The sequence below is a fragment of the Telmatherina bonti genome, assembly GCF_933228915.1.
Source record: "Telmatherina bonti genome assembly, chromosome: 23".
Classification (NCBI taxonomy): domain Eukaryota; kingdom Metazoa; phylum Chordata; class Actinopteri; order Atheriniformes; family Telmatherinidae; genus Telmatherina; species Telmatherina bonti.
Window position 1 is genome coordinate 25944778 of NC_136632.1, and position 20429 is coordinate 25965206.

The 20429-nt window shown below is 39.5% G+C and overlaps 1 protein-coding gene across 1 annotated transcript in view; it reads left to right on the forward strand.

The window, feature by feature from the left end:
• dyrk2 (dual-specificity tyrosine-(Y)-phosphorylation regulated kinase 2) overlaps nt 1-15948 on the forward strand; it is a gene marked incomplete at its 5' end in the record, with an annotated part of 34616 nt that extends 18668 nt beyond the window's left edge. Inside the window, 5 exon segments of the mRNA XM_079263048.1 lie at nt 2872-3214; nt 3298-3461; nt 4901-5290; nt 5372-5462; nt 7342-15948. Coding sequence (XP_079119174.1) covers nt 2872-3214; nt 3298-3461; nt 4901-5290; nt 5372-5462; nt 7342-7988 — 1635 coding nt within the window. The 3' untranslated portion in view covers nt 7989-15948.
• Between the last annotated feature and the right edge of the window lie 4481 nt (nt 15949-20429).

Below are 20429 nucleotides of genomic sequence, written 5' to 3' on the forward strand. Positions count from 1 at the left end.
TTGGACCTAAACCGCTTTTTTACCCTCAAAATATCTAAATTATTTGCAGGATTATTCCAGATTACATGAAGAAATGTAGAATATGATAAATATAGAAGATTGTTGACAGATCGTCTAACTGATCATCTCCAGGTGTTTTCAGGTGTGGGAGGAGATGCTTCATTACAAACACACACTGATCTAACCATGGAAGGTGTGTGTGTGTGTGTGTGTGTGTGTGTGTGTGTGTGTGTGTGTGTGTGTGTGTGTGTGTGTGTGTGTGTGTGTGTGTGTGTGTGTGTATTGTATCGTCCAGTTCATGCCAGCGTGTGAAACCACACTAGGCATCACGTTGTTAGGGGCAACAGCAGCTCTTGGAACCGAGCCAAACTGAAACCAAATGCACCTCCATGAAAGGACCCAGGTGTGCTGGTCGCCACGGCAACGGGGAGTGACTCACTGAGCGAGCGTTAGAAGAGAGAGGTGTTCATTCATAAGAATCTGGTCATTTTTTTGTGAATTAATCACAGATTTTCATCTCAGTGATGAAACACAAGCAGAGCGTCCTAACATACTGAACATGGACATATCAGCGCCGTCGCTCTTTCTTTTTACACACATGCCCGCTCTTCATTCCAATCTGTAATTGTTATATTTGTTGACAATTTTTAGTGGCACGATACGCCGTTCTGATCTGTAAAGTGTGTGTTTCTGACAGTGTTTGTGTGCACATTCCTGGAGCTGCAGCATTCCAGAGCGGACTAAACGGGCCGTCAGGGCTTTTGTTTCTGTTCCAGAGCGTCGTTTTACAGCACAGTTTCACTTTCCAGCAGCTGGATGTCAACGGGCAGCACACCTTGCTCCATTCATTTCAGAAACATGAAGACTAGGGACGCTCCGATCCACTTTTTGGGGCGTTCCGATCCGATACCGATATCTGAAATGTGAATATCTGCAGATACCAGATGTGTTTATGTGAACATTATTGTGACTATGGTTATTATTGCTGTTATAACTGTGTAATATTTCATTAGGTTGTAATAAATTATCCTTTCTAAAGTTACCTCACCAATACAAATATAATAACATTACAGATCTAACAATTTCAACACGTTTTATTCTGATTTTACACATTTTCCCTGAATACAACTATAAATGTGTGGTTTTAAAACAAAGATCCAGCTTTTCGTGCCGTGTTTCTCATCGCATGCGGCTCTCTGACTCTTGCCTTGCGGCTCGTGAAGCAGCCTCTGGCTGTCTGAAAATGCATCTAAACAAGTCATAATGATCCTCAACGCTGCAGTTCTCTCCACAAACAAGAGCTGCAGGCTGCTTGCAGAAACTCTGCTGTCCTAACGGCCCTAACTGACCCGTCAGAGTTGCCAGATTTGGCTGATTTCAGCTGCACTGAACTCCACCAAAGAGCTGCTCCGTCGGTAGCTCCGTATATATAATGAAAATTCTGGAGGCATTATTGTATTTTCACCATATACTGTTGCATAAGAAGCCATTACTCCATGTAGTATTTAGGATAACCATTCCTTGCTAAAAAGCTGAATGTTACTGATTTGGCAACGTAGCAGGATACGTAGAAACGCTTTGTTTGTGGGTGGGGGGTGGCGACTCTCCTCTTGTCTTAGTAAACTGAGTTCGGCTCTTGTCGAATTAACAGTGAGGATCACTATTTTAGTGGAACAAAAAATGTCCGACTCATGTCATCAAACACATCTGCGCTGGCTTGACTAGTGTGGTATCAGTTGTGGTCCACTGTGGGTGGAAGCACCGAGTGCTGTCTTACTGAACCTAAAGAATTTCCTTTAAGTACACTTTTATTAATACCAAGTAGAGTACACACGCTTGGTATTGAGCCGATACCAGTATCGGTATCAGTGCACCATCAGAGATTGAAATGAGGTATTTGACTGACGTTTACTGGCTGCTGAGGATGCAAGATTATTGCAGCACATAATTAAGTCCAGGAAACCATTCAAGCTTATGTTGAGAATCAAGATTTTTTTAAACTGCGCTCATTTTCTGGCAATTTTTGAGTAGTTATTTATGAAGGGTGGAAATTGCCACAAAAACACATAAATAAAGCTTTGAGCAATTAATTAAATACAATTATTTAATAAATGTCATAGATTTACGAAAATGAGAAATACATGGTTAAAATAGTTATAAATAATGATTAAAGTTAGATCAAATTAATTTGATGAAAAACATTTTTTTAATCATTCATTCACTCACTCATCCTCACCGCTTAGTCCAACTAAGGGTCGCGGGAGATTTTTTAATGTTCACAATATATTTAAATTATATTTAATTTTTTATTTTCACAATAAAATACAGTTGAAATAATATATCTTTTAAAATTAATTTAGTTAATTTAAAACTTGGGTAAATGAATATTTAATATTTTAAGGAATTATTTAATCCTTTATTTTAATTACATTTTTAATCATATCCGTATTTGATTGTTAATCAAATATTTATTTTGCATTAATTTCCTGTTTTACATATTAAATGACACACTTCTGAAACTTTTTATTTATTTGTTATCTATTTATTTATTTATTCCAATTTTTAAAAACAATATTGCACACAGTTGTGTGTAATAGCATGTTGTATGCACTAGTTTTTGGGAAAGTTTTACTGTTTCAATAATTTATTGACACATTTAATTAAACATTAATTGCTGTTTTTATGGATTTTATTGTGGCACTTTTTTTCTTCCATATTTCCCTTCAGATCTTGTTATAAAACTTTATTGACACTGGTCATGAGAGATGATGCTAATCGATGTGTGACTCTCCGTTAGCACCACTCCGTAAATTTTGTCATGTTTGTCGATCCATGAGTACTAATCACTCATTTGTTCCTGTTTTCCCACAGGGAGGCTCTAAAGCCGCCATGTCGGACGCCGTCCAGCTGTCGTCGCAGTCGCAGGTTCATGTCACCCAGCTGTACGAGGACAACACCAACAAGCGTCCAGTCCTGACCTCCCAACCCAACGGACTGGCTCCGATCGGCTCCACCCGGCCAGGCCTGCCGCTGCCGGACCGACAGACCTCGGCGTCGGAGCCAGCCCACCACTGCCGCCAGAGCAGCGCCACCTCCAACAAGTTAACGGACGGCAAGCCAAAGCACAACCCGCTGACCCCCGAACAGGCCATGAAGCAGTACATGTCCAAAATGTCTTCGTTTGAACACCACGAGGTGTTCAGCTATCCAGAAGGTGAGTTTTCCCCATCAGCGACTACCCCGTGATTGACAGCTATTCATCCGTTTTCATCTTTTATGGTTGTTGCAACTCCTCAGTGTATTTCATCGGTCCGAACGCAAAGAAGAGGTCAGGGGTTCTGGGCGGAGCCAACAACGGTGGCTACGATGACGATCAGGGGTCCTACATTCACGTCCCACATGACCACATTGCATACCGCTACGAAGTTCTCAAAGTCATCGGCAAGGGCAGCTTTGGACAGGTACGACAACCTTCTTATGTGTGAAAAGAGCTTTATAAATAGAATTTGATTTGATTTTGGTCGAGTTTTCAGCTGTTTGTGTTCTTATAGACCTGGTTTTTTATATTCATTTTGTGGTAAATTTCAGTTCCTGTGTCACCTCTTGTGGTTATTTTTGGTCTCTTTTAGTTGTTTTCTTTGTCTTATTTGGTTATTTTTAGTCTACATAATGGTATTTGGTGCCTTTTTTTTTCTTGCTTTGTATTTGTTTGTTCGCATACAGGCGGCTGAAATGAGTTTCCTTCGCAGGGTGGCCGGGCTCTCCCTTAGAGATAGGGTGAGGAGCTCGGTCATCCGGGAGGAGAACAGAGTAGAGCCACTGCTCCTCCGCATCGAGAGGAGCCAGTTGAGGTGGCTCAGGCATCTGGTTAGGATGCCTCCTGGACCTCCCTGGTGAGGTGTTCCGGTCACGTCCCTGCTGGAGATAATATTTTTAAGATTTGTGGTCATTTTTTAGTCTGAAAGAATTTTGTGGTAAATTTGTGCACGTTTTTATAGTTGTATTTAGTCTTTTGTATGTTTTTTTATTTGCTCTTTACAGTGGCTGTTTTTAGTATATTTGATGGGGTGTTTGGTCTCTTGAAGACTGCTTTTAGGTTTGTTTGGGTTATTTTATGGTGGTTGTTTTGTTTTTTATTTTATTTGTTTTTTTGTCTTTTTTTTGGTTTTTCTAAGGTATAAGCAAGTTTTATTTAATAACTCTTTTTCATTTTGTGGTAAATGTTTAATTTTGTGGTTAATATGCGTTATTTGCGATAACTTTAATGCCTTTAAGTTTCTGTCTTTATAATTTTTCTTTTACACATTGACGTCCAGTATTGTTTTTTTTCTAATTGTTTTTACGTTTTTGTTTTTGTTTTTGTTTTTTTTTTGTTTTTGTTTTTTTGTGTCTTTATTTATAGTTTTTAGTCTCTTTGGGATTCCATGAAGTTCACGGACATTTTTAGTTAATTTGTGGTAGATTTGAGTGTTTTTGTTGTCATTATATGTCTCTTTAAGTTGTCTGTCTCTTTGTTATATTTTTTCTTGTTAGTCCTCGTGATTCTTTTAGGGATTCTTTTTTAAGTTTTATTTTTACATTTTTCAATCTATTTTGGGCCGTTTCAAGGTTTATGATCATTTTTGGGGTGAATTATTTTTGTTCATTCTTATTAAGCGTTGTGTTGTCTCATGAAAATTAATGCCTGTTATTGTTTTTTATGTGTACAAAAAGCCACAGAAATTTTTACTTTGCTTTCGTCGACCTGCTGCTCTGTTTCATGTCATCTAGCCCCAAAACAAGCGTGAAAGTGAAAAACTTTCCTGCAGGTTTCTGAAACATTCATCGCGTCAGTGTGAATACCATCTGGTTGAACAGGTTAAAGATTCATGAGAGCGTCACATTTCTACCTCTTCTGCAGGTGGTGAAGGCCTTCGACCACAAAACTCAGGCCCACGTGGCCCTGAAGATGGTGCGCAACGAGAAGCGCTTCCACCGGCAGGCGGCTGAAGAGATCCGGATCCTAGAGCACCTGAGGAAGCAGGACAAGGACTCGAGCATGAACGTCATCCACATGTTGGAGAACTTCACCTTCCGAAACCACATCTGCATGACCTTCGAGCTGCTCAGCATGAACCTTTATGAGCTCATCAAAAAGAATAAGTTCCAGGGCTTCAGCCTCCCGCTGGTCAGGAAGTTTGCCCACTCCATCCTGCAGTGTCTGGACTCGCTGCACAAAAACCGCATCATCCACTGCGACCTCAAACCCGAGAATATTTTACTCAAGCAACAGGGACGTAGCGGCATCAAGGTTAGACCGTTGATCCATGTAGCAGGAGGTACTTTCCAGTCCTTCACAGACCAGTAAAACTTCTTCCTGCTTCTCCTCCAGGTTATAGATTTTGGTTCCAGCTGTTACGAACATCAGCGGGTTTACACCTACATCCAGTCCCGGTTCTACCGAGCACCAGAGGTTATTCTAGGTAAGAAGGAAAAATTTTATATGTGGTAATAATTAAGTGTGGAGCTGCTGCTTTAAAACATCTAAAACCTGCACGACACCCATTAGGTGTATATAGAGACAGTGACCTTGGCTCTGAATAATGGGTGCCCAGCTCTGGTCCTCAAAGGCCAAAGTCCTGCAGGTTTTCCTTGTATCCTGACGCAACATGTCTGACTCAAATCAGTCACTGTGTAGAACATCACAGGCTTCTGGATCAGAGATGCATCAAAAACCTGCAGGACAGCAGCCCTCCAGGACTGAATTCGGAGTCCCCTCCTCTAAAGGTTCAGCAGTGGATAAGAAACCACAGAAACGCTCAAGAAATTTAATGTTTAAGCTGCACCTGGAGGCTGTCCTAAAGAACATCCCTGGAAAAAAAACCAGTTGTGGTCAACAAAACTGATTTTTTTTTTTGTTTGTTTTGTTTTATGTCTGTTTATGGCCATAAATGTGCCGCATGATGAGGCCGAAGAGGAGCTGCCTTTCACAAAGTCCCAAGTCCAAGTAGATGAATATAAGACCTGAAAGCAGCACAGCCTCATGATCCATTTTAGTTTGTTTTTAATGGTTAGTGTTGGTGAACTTTAGAATATATTCTTCCCACCTTAACATCCATGCTTCAAGTCAGAGAAGTTTTGATAAACGTTTTGAGACACAACCCCCAACATAACTTACTTTGGTGCTTGTGATCCCCACCTCTACTTAAATGCTGGGTGGTTAATGCGTGACCTTTTCTATGTGAATGTGGACTTTCGGTTCAAACGTTGCCACACTTCCTTATGTCTTTTATGTTGCCATGGTTGTTCAGTCAGTTCAACCACTAGTGGGCAGTGCTGAGTAGAGTTCACTTCTACGTTTGACACAGGTTGGTAGCGGTAACGCACCATTATAAAGTTATTTACAACCGTCTGAAAACACCAGAAGAAGAAAAATAAAACCACAATGTTTTTCAGTGTTTACTTCAATGTCCTTGGTGTTTTTTATTTGGCAGTTTCTGCGTCCTCTTCTTCTCGTTTATTTTTCTGGTTTGTTCCTTTTTACTGGTTGTGTATCTGCTGTACAGCCCAACAAGGCCCTGTGATTATCAGTGGTGTTCCTCCGCTTTGTGCATCAAGTGATTGATAGTTAAGCCAAATATAAACTAACCAAATATTACCTGTAACCAACGGACGAAACAGTCCATCCATCTGCTTATGTCTTCTGCGTCATGCATAAATGGCTCTGAATGTGAGGCTGGAAAACTGTCAGAATCTTTATAAATAAGGAGGATAAAGTGATATTTGGTGGAGTTTGTTAATGCTTTAACTAGGCACCTAAATGCACAAAATCTGCGTCTCTCATAGACATGATGCCAAATTCAGATTTTTGTATGGATTAATGTGTTCCTGTTGGTGGTTCAGAGGTTCACATTTTCATCTCTTCACTAGACTGAGAACCACTGATTTAAATACCACCAGAATCTAAAAGAAATGAAATAAAACAAGGTGCAATGCTGTGAACATCGAGGTGTACCGAAATTAAAAAGACACACCAATGCCAGAATGCAGACAAGCATCTTCTAGCTCTGGTTTATCTGACTTTTATATAATTTATGAACCTCTAAGAGCCCACGGGTCTTTTATTTATTCCTAAAATTGAACTTCACTCAATTATGCTTTTCCATACATTTATTATATTTCTCTTTTATGGATCAGCCTTCCTTCGAAAGCCTAGACTTAAGATTGGGTTTGGATGGGTAAAGTTGGATGGCTGTGATGAACGTAAACCACTTTGTGTTGCAGATCTTTATGAAACATCTTTTAGATCACAGAATTATATGAATGTTGGTGGTTGGCTAAAGTTGTGTATTTGTCCTCCAGGTTCCAGGTATGGGATGCCTATTGACATGTGGTCTCTGGGCTGCATCCTGGCTGAGCTGCTGACTGGTTACCCCCTGTTGCCAGGTGAAGATGAAGCCGACCAGTTGGCCTGCATCATTGAACTACTGGGTATGCCCAGTCAGAAGCTCCTCGATTCCTCCAAGCGGGCAAAAAACTTTGTGTCATCCAAAGGGTACCCACGGTACTGCACCGTGACCACGCTTCCCGATGGCTCCACTGTGCTAAATGGCGGACGATCGCGACGGGGTAAGCTACGCGGCCCTCCGGGCAGCAAGGACTGGAGCTCAGCTCTGAAGGGCTGCGACGACCCGCTCTTCCTGGACTTCCTCAAGCAGTGTTTGGAGTGGGACCCGTCGCTCAGGATGACACCGAGCCAGGCGCTTCGCCACCTGTGGCTCAGGCGACGACTCCCCAAGCCGCCAACAGGAACCACAACAGGGGAGAAGACCTCTTCGTCCAAACGGGGCACCACCACCACAGATGGTGCTATCACCTCCATTTCCAAGCTCGCCACCACCTCCTCAACCACCACCTCCGCATCCAAAACCAGGACTAACTTGGCAGCAATTACTGATGCCAACGGAAACATCCAGCCTAGGACGGTTCTGCCCAAACTGGTCAGCTGAGAGTGAATGCACCCTGCTCACTGTGGTGGGAGATGAAAGCTGAGCTGTTAAGTAGCCGGCAAGACCTGAATAAAACTGGTTTGTCCAGTTTTGAAGATTTTTTTTTTTTTTTTCTCTTTTCCCAGAGCTGGGGTGCATCCTGGACAGATATTGTCATGGAAACATGGCTTTAGTGTTAAAACGTGCAAAGTGGCCAGACCGGGAATGCAAGTCAAGCGGAAACCGGGGTGCTTTCATGCACCTCAAATTCTCAGTCCCACGTGAAAAAAAAAAACACAAATTGTTTTACATTTTGATCAGTGAGACATGGAGCGAGGACTCGTTTGAAATGAGTGCGGGGCAGCTCAGACAATCAGGAAATATCACACTACTCCATAGCTTCAAACTCACAAACACATCAAAAACATGGTGCTCATGGAGGGAACAAGGCTTTTTTAATGTCTTTAAGCACAAATTCTATTTAGCTGAGCTGATTGATCAATTTAACACTAAAAATATCCAAAAATATTTAGACTTTAGTCTTAAGGATATATCTTCAGACTGCCAAGTTGTGGTATACCCTTTTAATATTTTTGCGACAGCTGAGCTGAGCAGCTGAGCAGCATACTGGTTTTAGTTACATATCACTAAAAAAACAGTAAATGTATTTAATTTTAGTTTGGGGCTGGTGATTTTTGTTTGTTTTTTTTGTACCTACATCATTCACAGTCAGACATCCCTCAACACCTATATAACCATCTACCTGTTAGCTAGCTACTGTGATAGCTAGCTTTGTTTTATGTTGAGTAGCTAGCCGGTGTTACCGTGCTAGCATAGTGCCTGTCAGCTGGCTAACTGTTAACTAGCACTGGTTAGTTATTAAACAGCTAATTGTTTGTGATTAGCGGTCTTATTGCTACCTATGTACAATTCAACTGGCTAGCAGTTAGCCCAGCAAAGTTAAAAAAGTCAGTTAAAAGAAGCTGGCTTGCTGTTCGCCTTTTTAGCAGTCCTGTGGCTAGCCTTAGCCGTTTTGAGCCATAGTGTGATAGCTCTCCACTGCCCAGCCTTAAAAAAGGAGACAGAAAAAGACAGTTTTGGGTTTTTTACATGTTGTTTACTAGCATTACATGATTTTTAAAGGGTTAGCTAGCACGACAAATATTGGATCTTTGTGTATCAGTTTATTTGTTTGTAAAAGTTTCCTTTTATGAACTAAATTTAACTATAAGGGCACAAAATGGACGTCAAAGGAGGAGTGAACTTAAGAAAGTAGGCTAGAGATGGTTTTGCAAATGTTATGAATACTGTGTAAACAAGGCTAAAATGTAGAAAGAAAATGTTTTTAATGTTTGAAAAGGAAAAAATGAAATAATGTTTTAGGTTATTAATTTTGAATTATGTTTAGGTACCAAGCCCACAAAAAAGTAATTTGAGAATTTAAAAATTTTAAAAAACAGACTTGAAAAACCAAAATAAATTCAAATGAGACCAGTTTGTCTGAAATATCACTTAAAAACTACCCTGAATATTAGCTTTATAATTAGCTTTTATACTTTATGATAACTTTAGCAGTCATTTCCGCTACATGCTTACAAAGAAGAAGCTGACCAATGAGAGCAAAAATGGCATTTTGGGAGGGATTCTAAAAGAATGAGCTGCTTTAAGAATGTGTTTTTTAAATTCTTCTTAATTATCCCGCCAAGACTTTCATTTAGTGCAGTCTCAGGATTAAAACTTAATTTTACAATAATTGAATATTTGATCCCCTTTGAATGGGCAAAAGCAAGAAGCAGCAGAGAGGATTGGATGCATGTTTTATTTGGGAAACATAGTAACTCCAGGAAGATTTTAAATTGTTGATAATAGTCTAAAGAATGGAAAAGCATGTTGCAAGTAAAGATGTTTTCATGGAAATTGAGGTTAGCTACGCAAACCATGAGGTAACGAGTTGATGGTAGTGGTTTAGGATAACAGATAAGGTTGTGTGTAGTTATTATGAGGAGGTCAGTTATGATCAGAAGTGGCAATTCCTGGTCCAGAAAGTGAAATTCCTTCCATGTTTTTGGATCTACCTGTACATTTAAAACAGGTGTTTTCACAAACAGGCTCGTTTACTTGGCAAATAGACTCTGCTCATTAAATTCAGCTCGTTTGGTGACTGGTACGAAAAGCTGCCGGACAGGACTTTTACTTTCTGGACCAGGAACTGCCACCTCTGGTTATGATCTATTTAATTTATCATGTTCCATGAGGCATTGTGAATTTTCACCAGTTTGTGTAGCCGTAATGTCCACAGTTCTTGCATTCAATGAACAGACCACTAGATTCTCAGTCTTCTCACTTAGCACCTGCCTTTGCCTCAACAGGATGCTGAATCCTGACATCTGCTTTGTAGACACACAAGTACAAACTGCTATAAGTCTGATTTAGTGCTTTAAAATAACTAAACTCTCTTCGAGAAGATCAACAATGTTGAATTACATTGGCTCAGTCTCAGTACATTTTAATTCAGTCCTGCGCTATTTAGCTGCTTGTTCTGGTGTTCAGGTTTGTTCCTTTTAGGACCCAACCAATGAAAAAATGGAAAGAAAACATGATGTGGCAAAATTATTATAATGTAATATTCTCAATCCTGGTAACACTCAGAGGGCAAAAAAACAATTATTAGATTGTGTTCAGCAGGATTTTGAGTTTTTGTTTTGTTTTGTTTTTTTGTTTTTTTTTTTACCATAAAGTGAAATAAAGTTATTTTTAGGTAACATATACATATAGGAGCCAATATAATGTCCAGAGTAGTTTTAAAACTACAGAGTTGTGACTTCACAGTGGTTAATAAAACAGAATAGTACTCATCATCAATAATTAATGATATTTAATCAATATAGACAAACTAAAACATGATTAGCAGCTTTGTGGACTAAAGAAACAAACTGTTCGCCATTAGTTTGGAAACTGTGTCCTGATAGGTTGATGTTTCTACAACCTACAGAAACTTTTGATCATTCTTTATCATCATTATTAGGTGTGTGTCATCTTTGGTACCTCACAATTTCATTAATTTACGATTCATAGTGATACAAAACGATTATTAAACAGTTATCAGGATTTTATGCATCTTTTTTCTACATTGAGGGTTTTTTTTCTCGCTCTGTGGCAACATTTTTAATACTTTGTATTCCATTCAGTATCCATAAATTCAAGTAACCAAAAACATTTATCTCCAATTTTTTTATTTATGTGGAACCATAAATAAATCTAACACATTGTCTTTAAAATTTTCCATGTAATCTAGAGGAAAAATGTGTTGGTAATAGTTAGGAATGAGAACCTCCTCTAACCTGGGCTAGACTGGGCTACGATTTATTTAGTCTTTAAACAACTTCCACTTCCAGTAAGGCTTGTTGAAGTCTTGTCTGTTCTTATGTCCATTAAAACCAAAATGTTTGTAAATGCTAGCCTTTAAACCTGATGAGTAAATCTCACACTCAGTAACAGCAGCAGCAAGGCTAGCTGCTAGCCTGCTGTCTCTGTTGTTAACTGTTTGCCAACCAGACACCTAAAGAGGACGGACTTTCGGTCTGTCTCCCTGAAATCTTCTGGGTGGCGGGCACAATTTTTATGTTCCCGCCTTATTTTACAGCTCTGTTTCTGTCATTTAATTATGAAATTTAATTATGAAAAAGAAAAGTTTTATTTAACATTTACAAGTCACATGTTGCATCCAAATAAATCGATTGAATAGTGAATTGGGCCACCCATGATAATTACATATAGATATGTAATAAAATTACAATTTAAAAATATGAGAACCTAAAACTGAAACAGAAATTGCTGCATTTTGAAAACAAAAGTTAAATGTTATGAGTTTAAATGACGTAGTAAATTCATGGTAAGATTAAAACCGTATTTGCATGCAAGTATTGAGAAAGACATCTATGGAGCTAATGAAACCAAGTAAAATACTTAGATCTTTAGCCTAGAATTCAGTTTTAAAGTTTATATAAAGTAAAACTCGAGAAAACACAAATCAGTACTAAATTTGTCTGAAATTAGTAGATAAAAATGAAGCAACTATACTATTTTAAAACCTTTAATCATATGAACTCATCAATGTTTCATGATTTATTATTTTATTGGCCATATCTACCATTTTATATGGATATTTATATAATTATTTACTATTTAATATTGACCATAATGGTATTCCGTACCTTACTTGCCTTTGCTGCGATACATTAGAACTATGAGACGTAAACACACAACTGTTCAGGAAAATTTCCAGCAATCCTTTGAAGAAATATTAAGCAGTAACTTCTTGTAAGTTGATTTGTCCAACGTAGTTTCATATTTGTTTTGTTGTTTGATCAATTCTCTGATAGTTCAGGTCTTAGTTCATACTGCATGAGATCTCTTTGTACGAAATATTATCAATTATTGATTGATGACAAAGCACAAATCTTCTCTTTATTAGCTTGATTTTTTGTTTTTGCACCGATCTCAGAATCTCACCAGCACATGAAGGAAATCTGATCCCTCCCTTTTGAGTTGTTTATTAACCCACTAGTATCACACTACAGTAGAAGATAAAATTGATACGCTAGTTCCCTTTCTCTTTATACAAGCAGCATTTCTATTATCAAACCAGAATCTGTATTGTTAAATGGATCTATCAGTGTGCTTGGGAGGGAATGAGCGCAAAAAGTTTGTAAGATTTTATTTATTTGCAACCTTTTAATATTTATAAATCTAATCTATGTATTTGCGATGGCGTGCAGTTCATACTGTATACTTGAATGTGTGTGTGTTGTATGTAGCAGTACGTGTGTGTGCAATATCAAAAGCCTGTTCCCTCACACAAACACATAATTATATAAGCTCGCACACAACTGTATCTGAGCGCACTCTTAAAAACTAAGTGATGCCAGGTGGTGGACGATGAAGACGAGGAGAAGGATGAGATTCCCTGGATCGGCCGTGAGCCGCAAGTTGGCCTGTTGATGTAATGTAGCACACAGGAGGTGGACTTTGGCACAATGCACAAGAGGAGCTGACCTTGTAGAACTGCTCCACCCATCTCAGGGGAAGCTCCGCCCCCTCCAGATGGAGGAGAAGGAAGCGGGGGGGAGGGGGTCCTCTTTTTTTTTTTTTTTTTTTTTTTTTTTAAAGATATGATTGGTTATTTGGTTGTGTGGTTTTTATTTTCTGTTTCTTTGTGAGATGGAGAGCTGAGAGTCCTAACTTTGTGCCTTCAGTATCTCATTGCCATGACACGCCCACCTAACACACACACACATATTAACAGCCACCATTTTATGAGCAAAATTTGCTTATATATTTATCATAAACTCCTTTCAGGAAATCATAAAGTATTCTTTGGTGTAACTTCCAACTTCAAGTTTTGTTGGCCAGAATCTGCTCAGCGATTGGCTCCTTGTTTGTAAAAGCCCAAATACTCCATATAAACCCATCTGATTTCAGACTGCTAAGAAGACTATCTTAGTTGATCTGAAGTGGACACATAAAAAACCACCAAACTAGATGTGATATTATTGTAAAATAGCTGGGAAATAGTGGGCCATTCATATTCACCAGTATAGAGTTTATGTTTTCTGAAACTAAACCTTCCACACTCTTTGTCCTAAAATATTTCTAACTTCTTGTGGAGAGCCACAACTACAAAAACACAACCAGTTGGTGCTATTTAGCAGGTTTAAAGTGGAAAAATGTTCTTGTAAAAGAATTGCTTTAAATACAAGTCCTCATGCTTTAAATTTGGATGATTTTATCTAATAAGTAGTTTAATACTGCTGCTACGCAGTTTTACAGAAAACTGAGATGCTTATTGACATCCCACCTGTACTCAGTACTGACTCTGATTTTTACAGAAAAGCTGCCATTTGCAGACCCCAAACTTGTGTTGGTTAAATAAAAACCTTGTCGTCCAACTAAGACTCAATACCTTAATTCCTTGGTCCTACCATTGTCCCCGCCCTTCTGTTCTGCCACCTTCTTGTTCCTCAACCATGTTGGGTTAACTGGGATTGGCCAAGGGGGTAAATTGGGATGGGGCCAAAATTACCACTTAGCTCCCGACTTTCTATTATCCAGAGACTTTTTAAAGGAATACTAGGAGTTGTCTGGATCTCTAAATGACCCCCAGGACCCTGTTGAAGGGCTAAATGATTGATTCTCTTTGGTCCTTGAAAGGAAAATGTCATCTCACCTGAGGATTCTAGAGGTTGTATAGTTGAATTGCGCTTATCCTGCTTATAAATTGGGTTTGCCAAGACACACACCATAAGAAAACTGTGACCATTAAACTGTAAATCTTCCTGGGAGTAAAACCAGCCAAGTTGTGTTCAGAGTACAGGAAAGCTCATTGTATATAATTATTATTACATTTTTACCAGGGTTAAGAAAATCCTGACAGACGAGTGTTTAGAAATTAAAACAGTCCAACTTAAGAAATTTAGTATATAAAGCTACTATGTTCTACTTCTAAAGCTAAAATGTTCAACAGCAGCAGTGAGTTACGTTTTTATGGACGTTAAGATGGTTTTAGTGAAATAAATAAACTGGCTGATATAATTGAATTTTCCACAATTGGTTGTGTAATAAAACCTTTATTATCCTTTTAAGATTTTAAAACTGCATAAATGAGCACACCAAGTATTTTACTAAAGATCATAAAGAAAAAGATAAACACTTATTTTATATCAAATAAAGATGGACAGTGATTTTAGTTTCACAAAACTAAATAGGAGCTGCTAATTAGCATTTTATGGTCAGTTTTTCTTGTATTTTAACCAATGAAATCCATTTTCTCGCATATTGGGGCCATCAAAGGATTTATCCAGCCATGTTTATCTTGTGATGTTGACTTGTTTTAGTATTTTTCCTTTAGTTTTTGTCTACAGACCTCCATAATGTTTACAGAGCCAGCAGAGCGAGCCAACACACCAACCGCAAACTGTAGCTTTAAACTGATCAGCACTGATACCCACGTGTGTGTGTGTGTGTGTGTGTGTGTGTGTGTTGGGATAAGGCAGTTTATATAACATGGCTGCACAATGTACAGACACATATCAGCCAACTGTCGCAACTTGTCGCCTCAGGACTGATGAGCGACGCCTGCTCACAACAGGGCTAAGTTAACATTAGCCGATTGACTGCTAGCATGGAGCCGCTAGCTGCTGCACTGACAGTGGGTTGTTTTTCTCAACAGTAAAGCTAACACTAGCCTACTGCTAACTGAATGCTAGTAGCAAATAGCAAGTTTATGCCTGCTATTAACAGCTAAGTTGAGCTCTTTAAGCAACTGTTAGCATTAAAGTGGGTTTTTAGCATTGTTTTTTATTTTCATGTTGGTACCTCAGATTGCATAACTGTTGTCATTGTTACTAACACCCAGGGCATTTGGTTTAATTTACCAAAGTGCATTCCTTTACTAAGCTAGCCAAATGCTAGCTGCTCAAGCAGACACAGGTAGGCAGTCCGAAAGTACGACAGAGAGCAAACAAAAAAAGAAGGTGGCAATCAGTGGAGAAACAGACAAAAGAAGGAAAATTTTATATTAAAAAAAGAAAGAAAATAGAAATTGTCTGTTTTTATTTACCTCTTGGTAGTATTCAGATTTTTTTTAAATAATGTGTGAACGTGGCTGCAGTCTGTTAGCCTACTTGCTCGTTAGCCATTTAGCTTCTCTCTGAGGTCTCTGCAGCCAGAGGTTAGTGTGAGGCTGGGCTGTATTTCTGTAACGTTTGCCAGCTGAGTTTTTATTGTTTTACCTGTAAATAATGTGCAAAGTGTTTGGATAATACATTTTTTCGGGGGTGATAAATGTGTTGCGGTGCCACGCCGCAGCCAGTTTTACAACGTACTGTATCTACTGTACAGAACACAAAAGTTGACACTTTTCTAGTGAGCCTTTGTTAAATTTTATTGTGGTGGAAGAAATTATTAATAAAAGCAGTTCTATTGTTCATCTATTGGTCTTTCATTAAGTGTCTCAAAATTGATCTTAAATACATATCTTGAATTTATAAACATAGATTATATTAATGTCGATATTTACATTTTAATTGGGATTGGTGTGACAGACTTTTTGGATGATCATTTTACAAAGGAAAGTACCAGAGTAAGCCTTCTTTTTCAAATCTTTGATAATGCACACTAGGTGGATTAATTTAAGACTTATTGAAAGAAAAACAAATGTAGCTAGACCCTAAACATGCGTTTTATGGAAAATAAATTTATTTTTTTACATAAATTTGGCAACATTGTGGAATAAAACTGGCATTCAAACAGCTACAACGATCAAATAGAAATAGAAAGATTTGAGAAAAATTTTTAAAAATACATTAAATACATTAAGACTTTTTTCTTCTTTAATGACTTGAAATGGTAGTAAACAGTAGTTTGTTTGTTTTTTCCATTTTTACCAGATGTTTGATGGTAAAAAAAGAAAAAAAAAAAACCCCATAAACATCTGCATGTCAAAGGACTAGCTGTAGAGGACTCAGGGGATGCTGATAGAGTTATCATGGCAACTCAATCAGCATCCCCTGTCTTAATTAATGCAGAGTTATCAGAAAAGAGGATGTGGCATCACAAACCATGACAAGTAGCCAGGAAGCTGTGAGGCTGGTTGTCACGACAACCGGTGAACTCACTGTTATCTCTGTTTAGATTAGCACTTTTAACAGAAGGTGCTGGAAGCGACACACAGGATTTCAAGGTGTTATAGCAAAAATAACCCTTATTTGTCAGGAATCATATTCATTTAGACATTAAAGACAAATACGTCAACATGTTGACTCATCAGTGACTGTCAGTTATCAACCAGGCAACAGCCCAGACCCGGAGATAAAATGTTTTACCAAAAGTTCTTCCACATGGGCTGAGACCTTGTGCTTCTTCCCCTGATGCCTGCATCGCTCTGTTTCCATCATCACGTCAGGAAACACCCATCTTTTCAGACACAAATCATGCATGATGTCAAGTTGCCATGATGTTGTAAAGACAAGCTGCATCTCTGTAGGAAACATAGTTGAGCAGTTGATCCTTCAACATGAAATCCCAACTCCAATCCCAGTCCCTCTAATCTTGACCCTGACTTAAGCCAAGAACTCAGACAACAGACAGGTTCCCTCACTGAACTGATCCAGAAGCTCACTTTGCTAATGGACACTATTGGCTCATCGACACCAGTGGTTTTCAAACTTTTCTTCTCCCCCTCCACATACTAATATATATGTACATACATATATTATGGCAATGCTGAATAGGTGATGTTTTGATGATTGTTTTTTCGTTGATCCCACAAATATCAAAACGAGAATGAAAAACATGTTCTCTGCCGATTGTCTCCTTCTTGTGACGAACTGCAGCCATGTGCATAGTTACGCACGTCCTTTTGCAACGTTTTAAATATAAACGCTTTTTCCATCGATAACATTGCTTTCAGGTTTAATAGATCACTTTGCAGGGGCTCAACTAATATAACTAATGCCTCTTTTCAAATAATATCAGCTTGTCTCAACTCGCCTCAGCTTGGTTCTGTTTCTTTTCCATTATAATTTAGTACCAGGTCTAAAATGGGCGGGGTTTGTGTGAAATCCCTGTGACGTCAGTGTTATGCACGACAAGCTCTATAACAACACAGGACCTAGGGGCAATCTGCTACTTGGTCTGCGGCTCGCCGGTCGCTGACCAGAAATCGTTTCCATTTGTTGGAACTAATTCCAGTCTCATCTGTTTGATCCACTCAGACCATTGTGGTCCTTGACCTGCCGATAGTCACTTTGGAACTTTTTCAGCTTCTCTCGATGCTGCTGAAAACTCCTTCGCTACCTGTAGACATAAAGTCGGAAAGCTCTTGATAGATTTTTTCATTTCGTGTTGCTAGTTCCCTCTGTGTCCTTTCCTCAGCAACACAGCAAAGAAATGTCTCCACCTCGGTGTTGGACCACGGAACAGACTTTTGTTGCGCCATTGCTTGTCACGTCATATAAACAACTTGCGAGTTGGAGTTGCTCTTCCAGTGATGTCACTCCCTGACCTCTGATTGGCCGCGACCTGACCAATAGCAGCATGCAGTCTGGCGACGTCAAACACAACCCGACTCAGCTTGTTTAGAACCTGGAGTTACAAAAAAAGTACCGGTAAACGGGTCCAAAAGCCGAGTGGAAAACCCTACAAACGGAGTCAAGGCGCGTTGAGTCCATAGACTGTATATAAAAAGATGGGCGGAGCCTCCGTGACATCACCCGTAGGTTTCTGAAGAGCTGAATTGAAGCTCGGTGGGCGGTTCCTACCATCACCATCTTGGCAGGGGCATGCGCGTCGTCTCACCTGGAAAATACAAATATGGGCAAAGAGGTGGAGCTGAGAGGGGGGCTGTGAGCGTCATGGTGGATGATTGACATCGAGCGAACACCGAGCTTTCTGTAGCTAATAGCTAACCGAGCTAACCTGGAGATAACAGGAGCTAACCAGCTAACGGAGGTAAGCGAGCTAAAGCTAAGTCATGTTGTTAACCAAACAAGTTGATACTGATGGAAAAGGGCCAAAAGTTCCACATTTTGCAGTTTCATTGCGACAGACGTGTCATTCTGCACATTTAACAAAGTTGCACAGCGCAGTTTGTATTTTTTTGTGTGTCCAGTCAGTCTACATACTTTTCTGTAAATTCAAACCTTTAATTGGCCCTAACTATGTGCAGGAATTCCCTGCAGTATGAAAGCTGAGTTTGAAGAAATCATTTATATTATGTGCAAATAACCCAATCCTGCAGTGAACTTCAGGCCCTGGCATCCCTTCAGCGCTCCGTGCGGATTACACTGAAGGGTGATGGAGCTCACATTGGAATGAAAAAACCAGAAAAAGTGGTTTAGTGTATTTATTGAACAAATTGCAAAGTAATGTTTTCATGTCCAACTTTAGGACGCTGTCAGAGTGAATTTTCACCCCGAAACGTTCGGATCTACTTCCTGGAAGCTTTGTCAGGTCCCAGATTAAAACTGGAACCTGACACGACAACACGACAACACACACCTTTTGTCACCCATTTCCACCTTTCACACGCACACACATTTCCTCACCATCCCACTCTTCTTCGCCCGTCATGGACAGGCTAATTAGCCCGCCATGGTAACGAGGAGCAGCCATAAGATTGGAGCAGCTGCTCTCCACGTTAAGCAGTCCAGGATATTAACAGGAAGGACACGGCTGCTAATTATAGAGGATAGCTAGCAGGCTAGCAGCTCTGAGCCAGGCTGCAGGAGCAGTTGCTGCCTGGCTCAAGGGCAGCTTGCTCTGAGAAGGGCTCTACCCAGTCAGGAAGAAGTCAACCTTCATGTTTAAATATTTCTTTTAAACCTTACATGTACATAAATGTTTACTCCACAAACACTAAAGTCATAAAAAGTAGTGAATTTTTATTTTATTATTAAAGTTGAAGGATTTGAATTTGGACTTTTTTTCAAACAACAGATTTAGATCATTTTCCTTTAATTGATTTACATTAATGTTTGTGGACCAGACGAGCTTCTGCATGATTCCACATGTGTTTGAGAGGATCAGGAGGAAGAGGAGTGGAGGAAGTGACTCAGATCTCACTTTAATCTCCGACATTGTTTCACCTGATGAGGCTTCTGGCTTCGCTCAGCCAATCACAGGAGAGCAAGGAAGAGCGCTTCAGCTGACTTAACGGGGGTGATGGCGCCATTTAATACAAGAAAATCCTAAATATTACATCCTTGTACGTCATTTACCACATTAATAAGTCATCACTTTCATTATTAAATATTTCATACATGTTATTTTACCCACAAAACAATGTATTGATGAAGCAATACCATTAATAATTGGACAAAAATAAAACATTTGAAGGGTATTTAAAGATTATTTTTAAGTCTATGCATGGCTGAAGATGGTTTATTTGCCAAAAAGAAAGCAGTTTGGTGGACAACAGTGACTCATCCAACAGACTGCCACTCACTGTAGAGTTAAATAAATATATTATATGTATGCATACATTATAATCCCCAGGTCTGCCCTGAGTGATAAATTGGACAAGAACACAATCCAACTTTACAGAATCCATCTGTTTTCTTGTCCTTATTCAGAGTCAGACCTGCAGACTTTCCTCTCTTCAACCACCAGCCCGTCCGGAGATCCTCAGGTGTTTCCCGGCCAGGTAATCCCTCCAGCGAGTCCCATGTCTTCCCCGGTGTCTCCGTTCAGAAAACGCCTCCCCAGGCAGGCATTCCAGGGGGAATCCTGACCAGACGCCTCATCTGCTTCGTCTGGATGTGGAGGAGCAGCGGTTCTGCTCTGAGAAAGCATTTCATCTCATTTCAGTCCTTCTTTTGGTCACCAGAGCTTGTGACCATAGATGGGGGTAGGAATGTAGACCAACCAGCCTTTTTGATCAGCTCCTTCTTCACTATGAGAGAC